This window comes from Pteropus medius, unplaced genomic scaffold (genome assembly GCF_902729225.1).
Source record: "Pteropus medius unplaced genomic scaffold, Ma_sr-lr_union100, whole genome shotgun sequence".
Lineage (NCBI taxonomy): Eukaryota > Metazoa > Chordata > Mammalia > Chiroptera > Pteropodidae > Pteropus > Pteropus medius.
In genome coordinates, this window is record NW_024349799.1 from 13,199,651 (window position 1) to 13,211,846 (window position 12,196).

Below are 12,196 nucleotides of genomic sequence, written 5' to 3' on the forward strand. Positions count from 1 at the left end.
AATTGGCCCCTGCGTCTCTCCCTGATCTCGCCACCCACCAGGGAGGTGGACTTTACCCTGGGCATAGTGCCAAATTCTTAGCTCAGCCCTCTAGAATCTCCAAAGGAAATCAGGCTGAAGAGAGGGAAACCAGCAGGGGGAAGCAGCATTCCTGGTGCCCAGCTTGGTCTAGGAGGCATTGAAATTCCAGGGCCGAAGTCCCAGAGACAAAGATCATAATGAGACAGGAAGGTGGCATAGGAAGGAGCCCATTTGCATGACAATAATTGAGCCAAGAATAGAAAGCTAGAGGGATGCAAGGGTGAGGCTGGCAGCTGAGCTGGGCTAAACCTCACAAATCAGACTACACAGCTCTGCTCTGCAGGGGAGGTGGAGGCTGAGCCCTGTGCCAGGTTTTGGAGGAAGGAGGAGCAGAGAGAAGGACACAGCCCCAGAGGATTGTGGGAATGTTGGCCAGGCTGGTCTTTGCCCTACTCTTCCTCTTTCAGCCCAGAGCCTACTTTGTTTGCCTTCTCCTTTGTGTGTGGGCTCTGTGGCTACAGGGCTGATTTAGTGGGCATCATGGCTGCTCCGAAAGATCTCTGTGATGCCATTGTGATTGGGGCAGGCACCCAGGGCTGCTTCACTGCATACCATCTGGCCAAACATGGAAAGAGGGTCCTTTTGCTGGAGCAGGTACTGTGTCCCCTCTACACTCCTGACCTTAGGAAATGTCTGTCTCTCTCCCTCTAGAGAGGGTTTTCCAGAGCTAGCAGGCTCAAGGGGTAAGGACAAAGGACCGGATCATCACAAATTCTGTGCAATTTGTAGCTTAGCTGTCTGGAGTGTTTCATGACAATGCAAAGAAAGTTCTACCCTCCCTAAGACCCACATTGGGTTTCTAGGCACATTTCCTCTTTTTACTACCCCAGTTCCTGCCCTTGACCAAGAAGTGTTCCAGGTCCTGTTCTCTTCTTTCTTGTCACCCAGCCCCTTCTTTGCCAAAATGGTTGATCTGACCTAGAAAGAGAACCAGTTCTGTTTTGGGTAACCTTAAGTAAAGACAGTTTTGCCTAGCGGCAAAGGCTGATTTGTCAGCCTCAGAGGTAGGGTTCATCCTGGTATATTCCCGGCCTCTTACCTTAGAACCCAGCAGAGGCTTCTGTTTTTTCTCCCACCTCCAGAAAATAGCAACCTCTTTCTTTGATACACAGGAATAAGACTTAGGTTTTATTATTTTCTTACAGAAAAGGTGTTCCCATGCAGTGCAGTCTACAGTGACCATTGCACATGCTGGTGGGCTTGTTTATCTACAGGGTCCTTCCTGGGATAGGTTTAGCCAGCCTACTTTCCGAAGGTTTCTATCTTCTCATTCTGCCTAGAGCTATCCAGGTTAGTTTTAGTTTATTCTTCTTGGTAATGAACTGGAGTGTTTAGAAACCTTTTTCATTTATCTATCAGTTTTCTCAAAGCCTAAGGGATTCTTGCTTCAAGATTTTAGGAAACTCTTCATCTTTTTGCTAAATCCCAAGTGGTTTCCTTGTCCTGAGTGATCTTAAGCCACAGAGAAATAGTCAGCATGTTTTCTTGTCCATAAAATGAGGGGCTAGACTAGTATGATCTCAAAGATTCTTTCTAATTCTGCTTCTCTATGAGTTTAAGTGAGATAGTGTAGCAGCAGAATGACTGAAGACTAACAAAAGGACTTTGGGATATGAATGATGTTAGCAAAAAAGGAGGCTGAGTTAGTGATATGCAGAACTCTGTTCTAATAGTCAGAACTTGGTCAAAAAGGGAGAATGTATGGAAATATTTGAAGAATAAGTGCTCTTGATTGACAGCACGTGATGGACTGGTTTCTAAAGCGGGGGGCGGGCAGTGCAAGGGGTAATAGCTTCTCTTATTCTCCATTTCCAGTTCTTCCTACCACACTCCTGAGGAAGCTCCCATGGACAGAGCCGGATAATCCGAAGGGCATACCTTGAAGACTTTTACACCCAGATGATGGATGAGTGCTACCAGATATGGGCCCAGCTGGAGCAAGAGACTGGAACCCAATTATACAGGTTTGGGTAGAAGGAGGAATGTCTTGAATCATGGGGCCTGGTTCTTCCAGTATATGAGGGGCCAGTGCCATGAACACTCGAAATGCAATGGAGGGACACAGGGTCTAGGGAAGTACCAGATGCATAGAAGCATTCCGCTCCCTGTCACTAGATCTCTCCACAGTTCCAGTGGCTCCCTCTAGGCTCTGAGTTCCAGGACTGGGTTCAGACCATGTGCCCAAGGCTAGCAGAAGTTGTATCTATATCTCTGTGGAATCATCTGAGATTCTTTTAGGGCAGGGACTGATACAGAAAAGGAGGCTGCTGTCTTGATTCTTTATATTCCTACTAGTATCATAACCTTTCATACTGCATACAGCTCCCAACTCCCAGAGTGACTCCTAAAAATCCATTCCGTTCTCTCTGAATACTTCCTCTCATAGGAAAAAAAAATAGGGATGCTCCTCAGACCCCATTGCTTGCTAGAGAGTGAGCCTGCAGCTCTCTCCTTATTGCCCTCATGGATCTCTCTAACCCTTAAGACCCTCTTCTCACTGACCTTTCAAACACACATGGAGAAGAAGGCAGACAACCTGTGAGGGAAAGAGAACGTTAACCACCCACCCCAGTTCCCTTCCCATCTTCTCTGTGGCTTTTAACTGAACTTCCTACAAAACTCTGGCTCTACCCTACAGGGTGGCAGTTATTTTAATGGCCAGGAACCAAGAGGTTACTGTTCTGTTGCAGAAACCCCATTAACTTAAGAACAAAGTGAAATCCATTATGCAAATAGAGCTAGGGCAGCTAATTACAGATTTATTCCAGAGGCAGTTAATGCACCCAGCACCCAAATAAAAGAGCATGTCTTGCTGAGGGGTGGCTTGGCAAAGGGACCCCTCTCTGTCAGCCATCTGTGAATACTGCTGAGTGTCTTGTGCTGAGGCCTTGGAGGGCACACTTCTCCCCAGCAGACAAGGAGGTGACTAAAAGAGATATTAGAAGAGTCTGGAATCTTTCAGATGGAAGATGATTCCGGAGTCAGACAGGCTTGAATGTGCCTTTGTGCTCTACTTTTTACCAGCTGTGTGACCTTGGAAAAGTTTCTGTATCTCTCTGTGTCTCATTTTTCTCATGGGGGTTTTGTGAGGATTAAATGAAACTCTTATGAAATGCTTGGCACAGTGCCTAGAGCCTTTTAATAAATGGCAGTTCCTTCTACGTATTCTGGGCCAGCCATGTCCTACCTCCATTGAGCCAGGGAGCAAAAAGGGTGGGAGGAGACACATGGAATGCAGCAACCATGGACATCATGGGGAGCGGCTGCTGAAGTGGGAGAGAGGAAAGGGACCCTTGGGAAGGAGATTCTCATATGCTCACAATCTTCCTTTTTGGCAGGAGGACAGGAATTTGGAAGGGCTCTGGTACTAGGCAGTCCTGGCTCTATATAACAGCTCTGACACATTTAGCTGTGTGATTTAGAGCAAGTTGTTTAACCTCTGTGAGCCTCAGCTTTCTCATCTGTAAAGTAGGGGTAATAATACCTATTTCATGGGGCTATTGTGATGATAAGTATGTAAAGGGCTTAGAATAGTTAGTACTTGACAAATCATCATCATTATATACTTGCTGCTTATAGTAAGAAACTAAGGATGTTCTAAAAGTACTTGATACATGTTAACTCATTTAATTATCTGCACAACCATTAGAGGGTTGCTACTAAGTAATCAGGGACTTAACCTGTTAGTGAAAATCATAGACATCCTATACTCTTAGTTTAGAGCAGGGCTTGGCTATTTTTTACTGTAAATGGCCACATAGTAAGTATTTTAGGCTTTGCAGGCATATGGTCTCTGTTGCAACTATTCAACTCTGCCAATTACTCAACTCTGCCACTGCAGTGTAAAAGCAGCCACAGATAACATGTAAACAAATGAGCATGGCTGTATTCCAATAAAACTTTATTTATGAATATGGAAATTTCATATAATTTTCATGTCATGAAATATCCTTCTTTTGCTTTTTATCAACCATTTAAAAATATAAAAACCATCTTGGCTTGTGCAACAGACAAAAACAAGAGTCAGACCTTATTTGGTCCCTGGGTGGTAGTTGGCTAGACTCCTGGTTTAGTTACTTTGTGTACCTCCTGTCTCCAAACAAGTTCATGGCTAAGTCATCCCAGATCAGAAGACTACTAATGCACATTTACAGACAGGTACATATCATAGACTTTCTTAAAAGGCCATTCTGATGTCTCATAGCTTCAATTTTGAAAAAGAAAGAGTAGAGTGAATATGCTTTGAAAAATCTTTTGAGTCCTATAGAGTGCTAGGTGTTATTTTTTAAAAAAATATTTTTATTAAAATGTAGCTAACGTACAATATGGTATTAGTTTCAAGTATACACCATAGTTATTCAACATTTATATACCTGAGGAAGTGATTACCATGATAAATCCAGCAATCATCGGACACTGTACAATGCTGTCACAATATTATTGACTATATTCCCTATGCTGTATATCACATCCCCATGACTTGTTTGTTTTATTTTATACCTGGAAATTTGAACCTCTTATTCCCTTTCACCTTTTAGGTTTTATTATATATCATCATCATCATCATTATCATCATCATCATCATCAACAAGTCCTTTCTTATGGCTAACTTTATTTACTCAGGCAGCACACTAATTTATTTGGTGCTTTTACTTAGTAGGAACACAGAACAGATACTTCCCATTCCAATTCTTTTAGCTTTTGTTCTTAATTCTGATTCTCTAAATGACTCATCGTCTTTGTGGTTCTTATTCTCCTAGGTTCTTCTGGAAGAACCAGCACAATATCATAATTTAATTGATAGATATGAATGTATTTACTTAATGCTATTTGATGATGATTGGGAAAAAAATAACACCTTCAGGAGTTGGTAGTTAAGGTGGTTGTCCAATTCTTTTTATTCTGTTCTGCCATTTCCTGTGACAGTGGCATACTAAACATGGGTGAGCTCAGGATATTTGCATATATTCTGGAAACAGACTGTGACACATGTGTCAGATCACAAGGTCTGAATCTTTTGTGATGTGTACAGCCAGGATGCTGATAGCGAGAGCAAATCCCAGCTCTGAGGCCCCTTTCTTTACTGCCCCGCCTTTTTCCTTTGAGTCCTACTATCTAGCTCCTGACCTGGGCTGCCCCCACTTAGCTGACAATATCAGACGAGATCACAGCCGTAGGCAGTACAGCTGCTGGCAACCTGGTGGCCCCCTCCACAGCTGCTGCTTCCCGTGTCTGCGAAGTGTCTGGCTTGTCAGCCACATCCCCTCCCTGGAGCAGTCTTTGTTAACCAATTCCACCTCGGCCCACTGAGCAGAAGATGAAACGCCAAGAGCTCCTTCAAAACCAACAAAGGCAGCAGCCATTACCAAGTCCCTATTAGAATCCCTTCCCCAAGGTGACTCTGAGAGCTGGCTTGCCTGGCACTTTTAACCCAGAGAGGAGAAAGCTGGATTCTGGGATGGGAGATGGGAGATGCGGGGAGAGCTATCTGCCCCTTCTAATTTCTCCCCATTCCATTCTGCCTCCTGTCCTTTTATAATAACTAGGGGAAATCCCTAATCGCCAACTTCCCACATCATGTCTGTGGCTTTAGTTGGGACATAGAGCCAACGAGACCCTCGGGAGGAATCTTTGATTTACCTCTTCCTAGTGCTGGATCCAGCTAGGATTGGGAAGAGGGTGCAATTCATAACAAATGCTCTGCACTCAGCTGATGGCGCGTTCTGGGAGTTGGGCGCTGCATGCTTTTCAGGATTCCCTGACCACCCAGCCTCACTTCAAGGTGACCTTTTTCTAGGCCAGCCCTTACTAGTCATTTCTTTTTCTTTCAATGCCCTTGTCCCTTCTCACCCTTCTCCTTCCCAAATTTTAGATCCTAGGTCTGAGCAAAAAAAGAGGAGAGGGAGGCCCAGAGCACAGGGGTGAGAAATTGATTCAGAACGAGCAGTCTGTTTGTTGGGATCTAGGAAAAGCCATTAAGAAAATAAGCACTTAAATGATTTTCAATCTGCCCATGGAAGTCATCTATCTTCATACTGAGGGGAAAAGGCCCATTCTCCAATCCTGGTTTTGATTGACTGATTTCCAATTCTCTAAGCATTTCCCACAGGAGCCTCTCACCTATCTCCCCTAATGATAGGGCTTTGCATTTCCAGGCAGCGTTTTACATTTATTTCTGATTTGCTCATAATGGTCAAAAATCTCTCTCCAATCCAAGGCATTTCGCCAGCAGTGCATGGTTTCCCTCAGGCCAAATAGTTCAGCTATGATCCATGGAAAATGAGAATTTCCCAAATGCATCTTCGGACTAGGGGAGGGTCCAGCATCACAAATTCAGATGGAAAATTTCTCACTGTTAGATCAATATCTCGGCTAAGAAATAAATGCCACAGGGGCAGAGAGCTGGAGCAAAATGATTACGATCAGCACAATTACATTCACCGGCAGAATCAGCTCGCTGATTACTCCTTGGGATGGGGAGCTCCCCCTTCATCCACCACAGGATGGCTTGGGAATGAGAACGTCACTCAACGTTTCATAATTTGACAGATTTGCCCATTGTCTTGGCACGAGTTCATTTTCTCCATAGAGTACATTCCTTTAAGAGTTCTTATTTCCGGGAAGAGAGGAAGGAAAGAGAGAAACTAGGAAAGAAGGAAAGAAACAAGGAAGGAAGGAGAAAGGAAAGGAACTAAATCTCAGCGCCTATGAGAGATCGAAGGCTGTTATATTGCAGGCAGGGTTAGGATATGCTGCTGTGGAATTTCCCGGCCAGGAATCTGACAGTATGACTGCTAAGGTGAGGGTTAAGCCAGGTCTTCTTTCACAGAATTCTCCCCAGCAACAACCTCATTGGGCAAAAAAAAGCTCAAGAACATATGCTTGGGTGACTTCTTAATTACCTTGTTGACCAAGAAGTTTACTAGGCAAGTTTTCATTACCTGAAGACCTGAATCTGAAGTTCTTTTAGGGGCCACAGGAAAAATACTGTCTGCTGGCTATGAGGATTTCTCCAGCATCCTTCTCCAGTTTTGATGAGGCAGAGGCACTCATTGCTTTCTCACTAGCAGTGAATGCTGGGTAGGCGGGGGCCATAGCAAATGAATTGGGCACGCTGCGCGGCTCTGTGTACTGACACCAGCCTCGGGGCCCACTGTGGCCCTACCCCCTCCCAATCTTCTCTTTAATCCCCCAACCAGATAATGTGGGATTTGGAAGCGTGTAATATCCATGAGACTCCATTATAGGCTATTACGAGCTTTATACGCAGTACCTGGGGGATGTACCAGACTGATGCTGGCCACTTCGGCAGCTGAAACTAAGAGGGACAACAGGAATGGTTCCAAGGGCCAAAATGACCTTTCCATTGTTTAGATCAGTTTCCGCAAAAAGGGAGCTTTGGGTTATTGTGACAGAGAGAGAGAAAGCATTAAAGAGAAACTGCTTTCGCTCTCTTAGGGAGTAAGAAGCATAGAGGGAAATCTAAAAATCATAGAATCACTGAATTAATTGTTGGGGCCCCAGTAGCCCATCTACAGGTGTTTCTGCATGAAGGTGCTATTGGCATTTGGGTGGGATCTTCCTGAGCACTGCAGGTTTAGCATCCCTGGTCCCTACCCACTAAATGTGAGTGGCAACCTCCAGGCATTATGACAAGTGAAAAAAATGTCCATGCCATTTCCACATGCCCCAGATCAGGGACAATACCACTCTGGTGTGGAACCACCAATAGTCCAACAGATCTGTTACAGAGGAGAAGTCCGGGTCTTGGAGCAGTGAGCGACCAGAGCAAGGTCACAGGGAATGCCAGCACTGGAACCAGAGCCAGATCGTCTAATTTATGACCCTTTCCACAAAGCAGGTACCTTTTGGAAAGGAATCGAGATACAGACAGACACACAGAAAGGGACAAAAAAATTATATGACAAGAAAAGGGACAGGAAAACGAGGGTAAAGAATAGAGATGAAAATAGGGAATGCGATCAAGGGCCAGGAGGAAGGAGAAGACATCACATCAAATTCATTGAACACCTACTTCTTTCTAGGTGTGGAGATAAAAGAAAAGACTTAGGATCTCTGCCCTCAATGTCGGGATGGATCCTGAGAAGCGGGGATGAAGGATAAGTAAACCTATACACAGTGAGAGCCAAGGGCAGACTTGAGAATGAGCTAGAAGTCAGTTCATAACACTGTGACTCTTAACGACAGAATCTAGATGACTTTACTTGTTTTCCTAACGTGAGGCTGGGGCTCTTCTTGATGCCTGGCCGGGGACCCTTGCCGAAGGATGAGAGAGACTGGCCCAGGGCCCTCACACGCACCTTCACCCCAGGTGAGTTTGTTTTTGTTTTGTTTTGTTTTGTTTTGTTTTTTAAACAGGCAGACTGGACTACTGCTGCTGGGAATGAAAGAGAATCCAGAATTAAAGACAATGCACGCAACTTTGTCTAGGCAGGGGGTAGAACACCAATGTCTTTCATCTGAGGAACTGAAGCAATATTTCCCCAATATTCGGCTGACCAGGGGGGAAGTGGGGCTCTTGGACAAGTCCGGAGGAGTTCTCTATGCAGACCATGCCCTCAGAGCTCTCCAGGTGATTGATATTGTGCAGTACTGCGGGCAACATGCCTGGTCTGGGCATCCTGGGTTCCAGTCAGTCATCCCTCTGACCCCCTGCTGGATGAGATCCTTTGCCATGCCGGCTTAGGCTTGACCTTCGGGCAGGGCACTTTTATATACCTTGCTAGGCCTTGTCAATACGGGAGAAGAGATCTAGGTTCTGCCCTAAATGAACGACTCTTTCTCTACAAGGGTGAACCACATACATAACCATTTGCTCTTCTCTACTTCTGCTCTTTCAGGATGCAATTCAACAGCTGGGAGGCATAGAGCATGATGGAGAGAAGGTGATGGAGATAAAACCAGGGCTACCGGTCTTGGTGAAAACCACCTCCAAGAGTTCCTAAGCTGAGAACTTGATCATCACTGCAGGTCCTTGGACCAACCAACTGCTCCATCCCCTGGGAATTGAGCTGCCTCTCCAGGTGAAAGGAACTGGGAGCTGGAAAAGAAACTTTGAAGTTAAACGGACTCATGTTTGAGTCCTGGGTCTGCCACTTGCTAGTGACAACTTTGGGCAAATTAATTCACCTCACTGAGCCTCAGTTTCATAACCTGTAAAATGGGGGATAGGGATGTTGCAGAATTAAATTAAATAATATATATAAAACCCTCAGGAGATGGCCTGGCCTATAATAAGCATTCAGTAAAATGAGGTATTATTAACTTCTGGAGGGAAAAAAGGAAGGCTGGGTACAGTTATGGGAGAAGATTAAAAATGGGGGAAGAGATAGAGATTCAGAGATTTTTGTGCACCATGACACAATGTAACATGTAAATGACGTGAGAATTAGGTGAAAAAAAAAAAAAAGATGTATGATTTAATCAGGGCATCTGGGTTTGTATTGAAAGACTATAGGACCCCAGAAGAAACTGTTCTCGTTGTCTTAGAGTTCCCTGGCTTTCCCCCTTTATTTCCCACTTCCTCTTCCTGCTTCAAGACCCTGCGGATCAATTTGTTACTGGAAAGAGAAGGTTACTGGAAAGAGAAGGTTCCTGGAAGCTATGGTGTGTCCCAGGCCTTTCCATGCTTTCTGGGCCTGGGCCTCAGCCTAGCGCCCCACCATATCTATGGGCTGCCCTCCAGGGAGTACCCAGGGCTGATGAAGGTGAGTGAAAGGCTGAGAGAAGGCTAGTAGGGGCCCATGCAGATTTGGGGGAGCCGCTGTAACTTCCCTCATCAGATTCCATCAAATCCTAGTGGGCAGCAGCCAGATTCGCTACTTGCAAATGCAAGACCCATAGCTGTCCTGAGGCTCAGCAAAGGGAGCCCTTCCTTTGCAAACAGAGTGCTGGCAGGGACTGGACAGCTAGGCAACCTGGTGTGGCAACAAGCAGCATCTGTCAGGAGTGGGGAGGGCTGGGATGATGAATGGGGGGCATTCTGTGTATAAGCCTGCCCCTGGGCTGGGCGGGTATGGGGGAAGGCTGGCCCTCACAGCTCACAGTGCTCTGATTGGGAGCCAGGTCTGCTATCACCACGGCAACAATGCAGATCCCGAGGAGCGGGACTGCCCCTCAGCATTCTCAGACATCCAAGATGTCCAAATCCTGAGCTGCTTTGTCAGAGATCACTTACCTGACCTACAGCCTGAGCCTGCCATCATGGAGCACTGCATGTACACGGTAAGGGTGCGGGCAGCCGGACCAGACCTCTCACAGTCCTGGAGAACAAGGGAAAGAGACAAACAGGCCTTGAGCTGCTCAGGCCAGACTCTGTTTGACCCCTGATACAGTGTGTGACTTGAAACAAAGAAGTTCATTTCTGTGGGTCGGTTCACCTCTAGCAGAGAGGGCCCATTAGAGGTTATTCATATTTCTTTTCATTAGGAAACTAGGCTTATGCCTGGCAGTCCTTCACAATGTTTCCCAGAAGGGCTCTAAAAGACTTTTTGGCAAGACATTCTAGTTGAGCAGGCCTTAGGGACAAAGAGAAGAGACAGATGTCAGCAGGGCCTGAGGCATCTTGGCTAAGTTAGTTTACACGCATTAACTGAGCACCTACTGTGTTCATAGCTCTGTGCAAGAAGAGAGGCAGATGGACAAATGAGAAAGACTGGCATACCCAAAGGGGGAACTGGCGCGAAGAGAGCATTCCTATGCTGAATTCCTATTCTTTCTGGAAAAAATTACGGCCGAGTCTCCTCCCTTCTGAGCCTGTAGTTCTTCCTCCTCTATCCTCAGAGGACGCAGATGTGACTGTTTCTTTCTAGAATACCCCTGATGAGCACTTCATTCTGGACCGACACCCAAAGTACGACAACATTGTCATTGGTGCTGGATTCTCTGGTGAGCCCGAGGAAGGGAAGCTGGGGTGCCTTCAAGCTGAACTACCTCAGTGCCAGGCAAAGTGGTGTTTTCCATGCTCTTAGCTGGCTAGATAGGGACCAAAGCCTAGATACTGAGTGTATAAGGGTCTGGCAGGGCAATCGGAGAAGGGGCACTCATAATGGGAGGCAACTTCTGGATTTGGGATATGATCAAGAGAATCAAGCCTATCTGTGGACTGTGCAGAGGACTTCCAGAGGGCCCGGCCCTGTCTCTGAGGATGCTTGACAACCTGTTTTCCTTTTTCTAGGGCATGGATTCAAGCTGTCCCCTGTTGTGGGCAAGATCTTGTATGAATTAAGCATGAAATTAACACCATACTATGGCTTGACACCTTTTCGAATCAGCCACTTCCCTGGCCTGGGCAAAGCTCTCCTTTGATCCCTAACCAGCAGCCTCCCTTTGGTGCACAGGAGCTGGGAATAAAGCCCTTTGCTGGAGAAATTTTCTCAGATGGAGAAAGTGTCTGTGAGATGTCCTTTTCTGCTGGTTTCTTGAGTTCCTAGCAAACACCAGATGATTGAGTTTACCTTCTTCTTTTCCTGGCCAGCTCCCCAATCCCAAGATTTTTTTCTTTTTCTTTCTCTCTCTCTCTTTTTTTTTTTTTTTTTTTTTTTTTTTTTTTTTGCTTCCAGAAGGTCAATCAGATATTCTATAATCACAGAATAGCAAGGACCTTTGAGGTGGATGTCTTAATGATGAGGGGACATAAGGGCTCAGGAGACAAAAGCAGTTGCTAAGATTCTCTTCACTGGGGCATTTGATGAACTTGAGACGGATTTTACTGAAGCTGTCCAGGAGACGGTAAACAAGGTGATTTGTAGATGACTGCTACCCTTAGAGTTCCTTTTCCTAAAACTAATTCCCTTTCCCTCCATCACAAACTCCCATAAAATCTGGCTCATCTTGGGTGCGCGACAAATGTTTGTTGAAAAAATGTGTTGAATAAACAAATCAATTGCGGCATTGCATCAAAGTCTGGGCTGGCTTTATTTTCCATGTGACCTCATTTCTTCAGACTTTAATTGTTTAAATCAGCACCACATAATCCATTACCCTAGGAATTCTTGGGGGTTTTTATCCTCCTGATGCACTATACTCTCTTTCTCTGGATTCTTTGTCTGGTTCTCATCCTCTCTCTGGTTCTGTAAAGAGGCTCAGTTCCAGT

The 12,196-nt window shown here is 45.5% G+C and overlaps 1 protein-coding gene across 1 annotated transcript; it reads left to right on the forward strand.

Annotated features, from left to right (window-relative positions):
* Positions 1-282: 282 nt before the first annotated feature.
* On the forward strand, positions 283-11,613 carry PIPOX (pipecolic acid and sarcosine oxidase). The gene is given in 8 exon segments (XM_039886143.1): positions 283-675; positions 1,897-2,045; positions 8,461-8,674; positions 8,943-9,125; positions 9,642-9,809; positions 10,168-10,326; positions 10,914-10,989; positions 11,279-11,613. Coding segments are annotated over 8 exon segments (1,194 nt in total). The 5' UTR covers positions 283-561; the 3' UTR covers positions 11,410-11,613.
* The last annotated feature ends 583 nt before the right edge of the window (positions 11,614-12,196 follow it).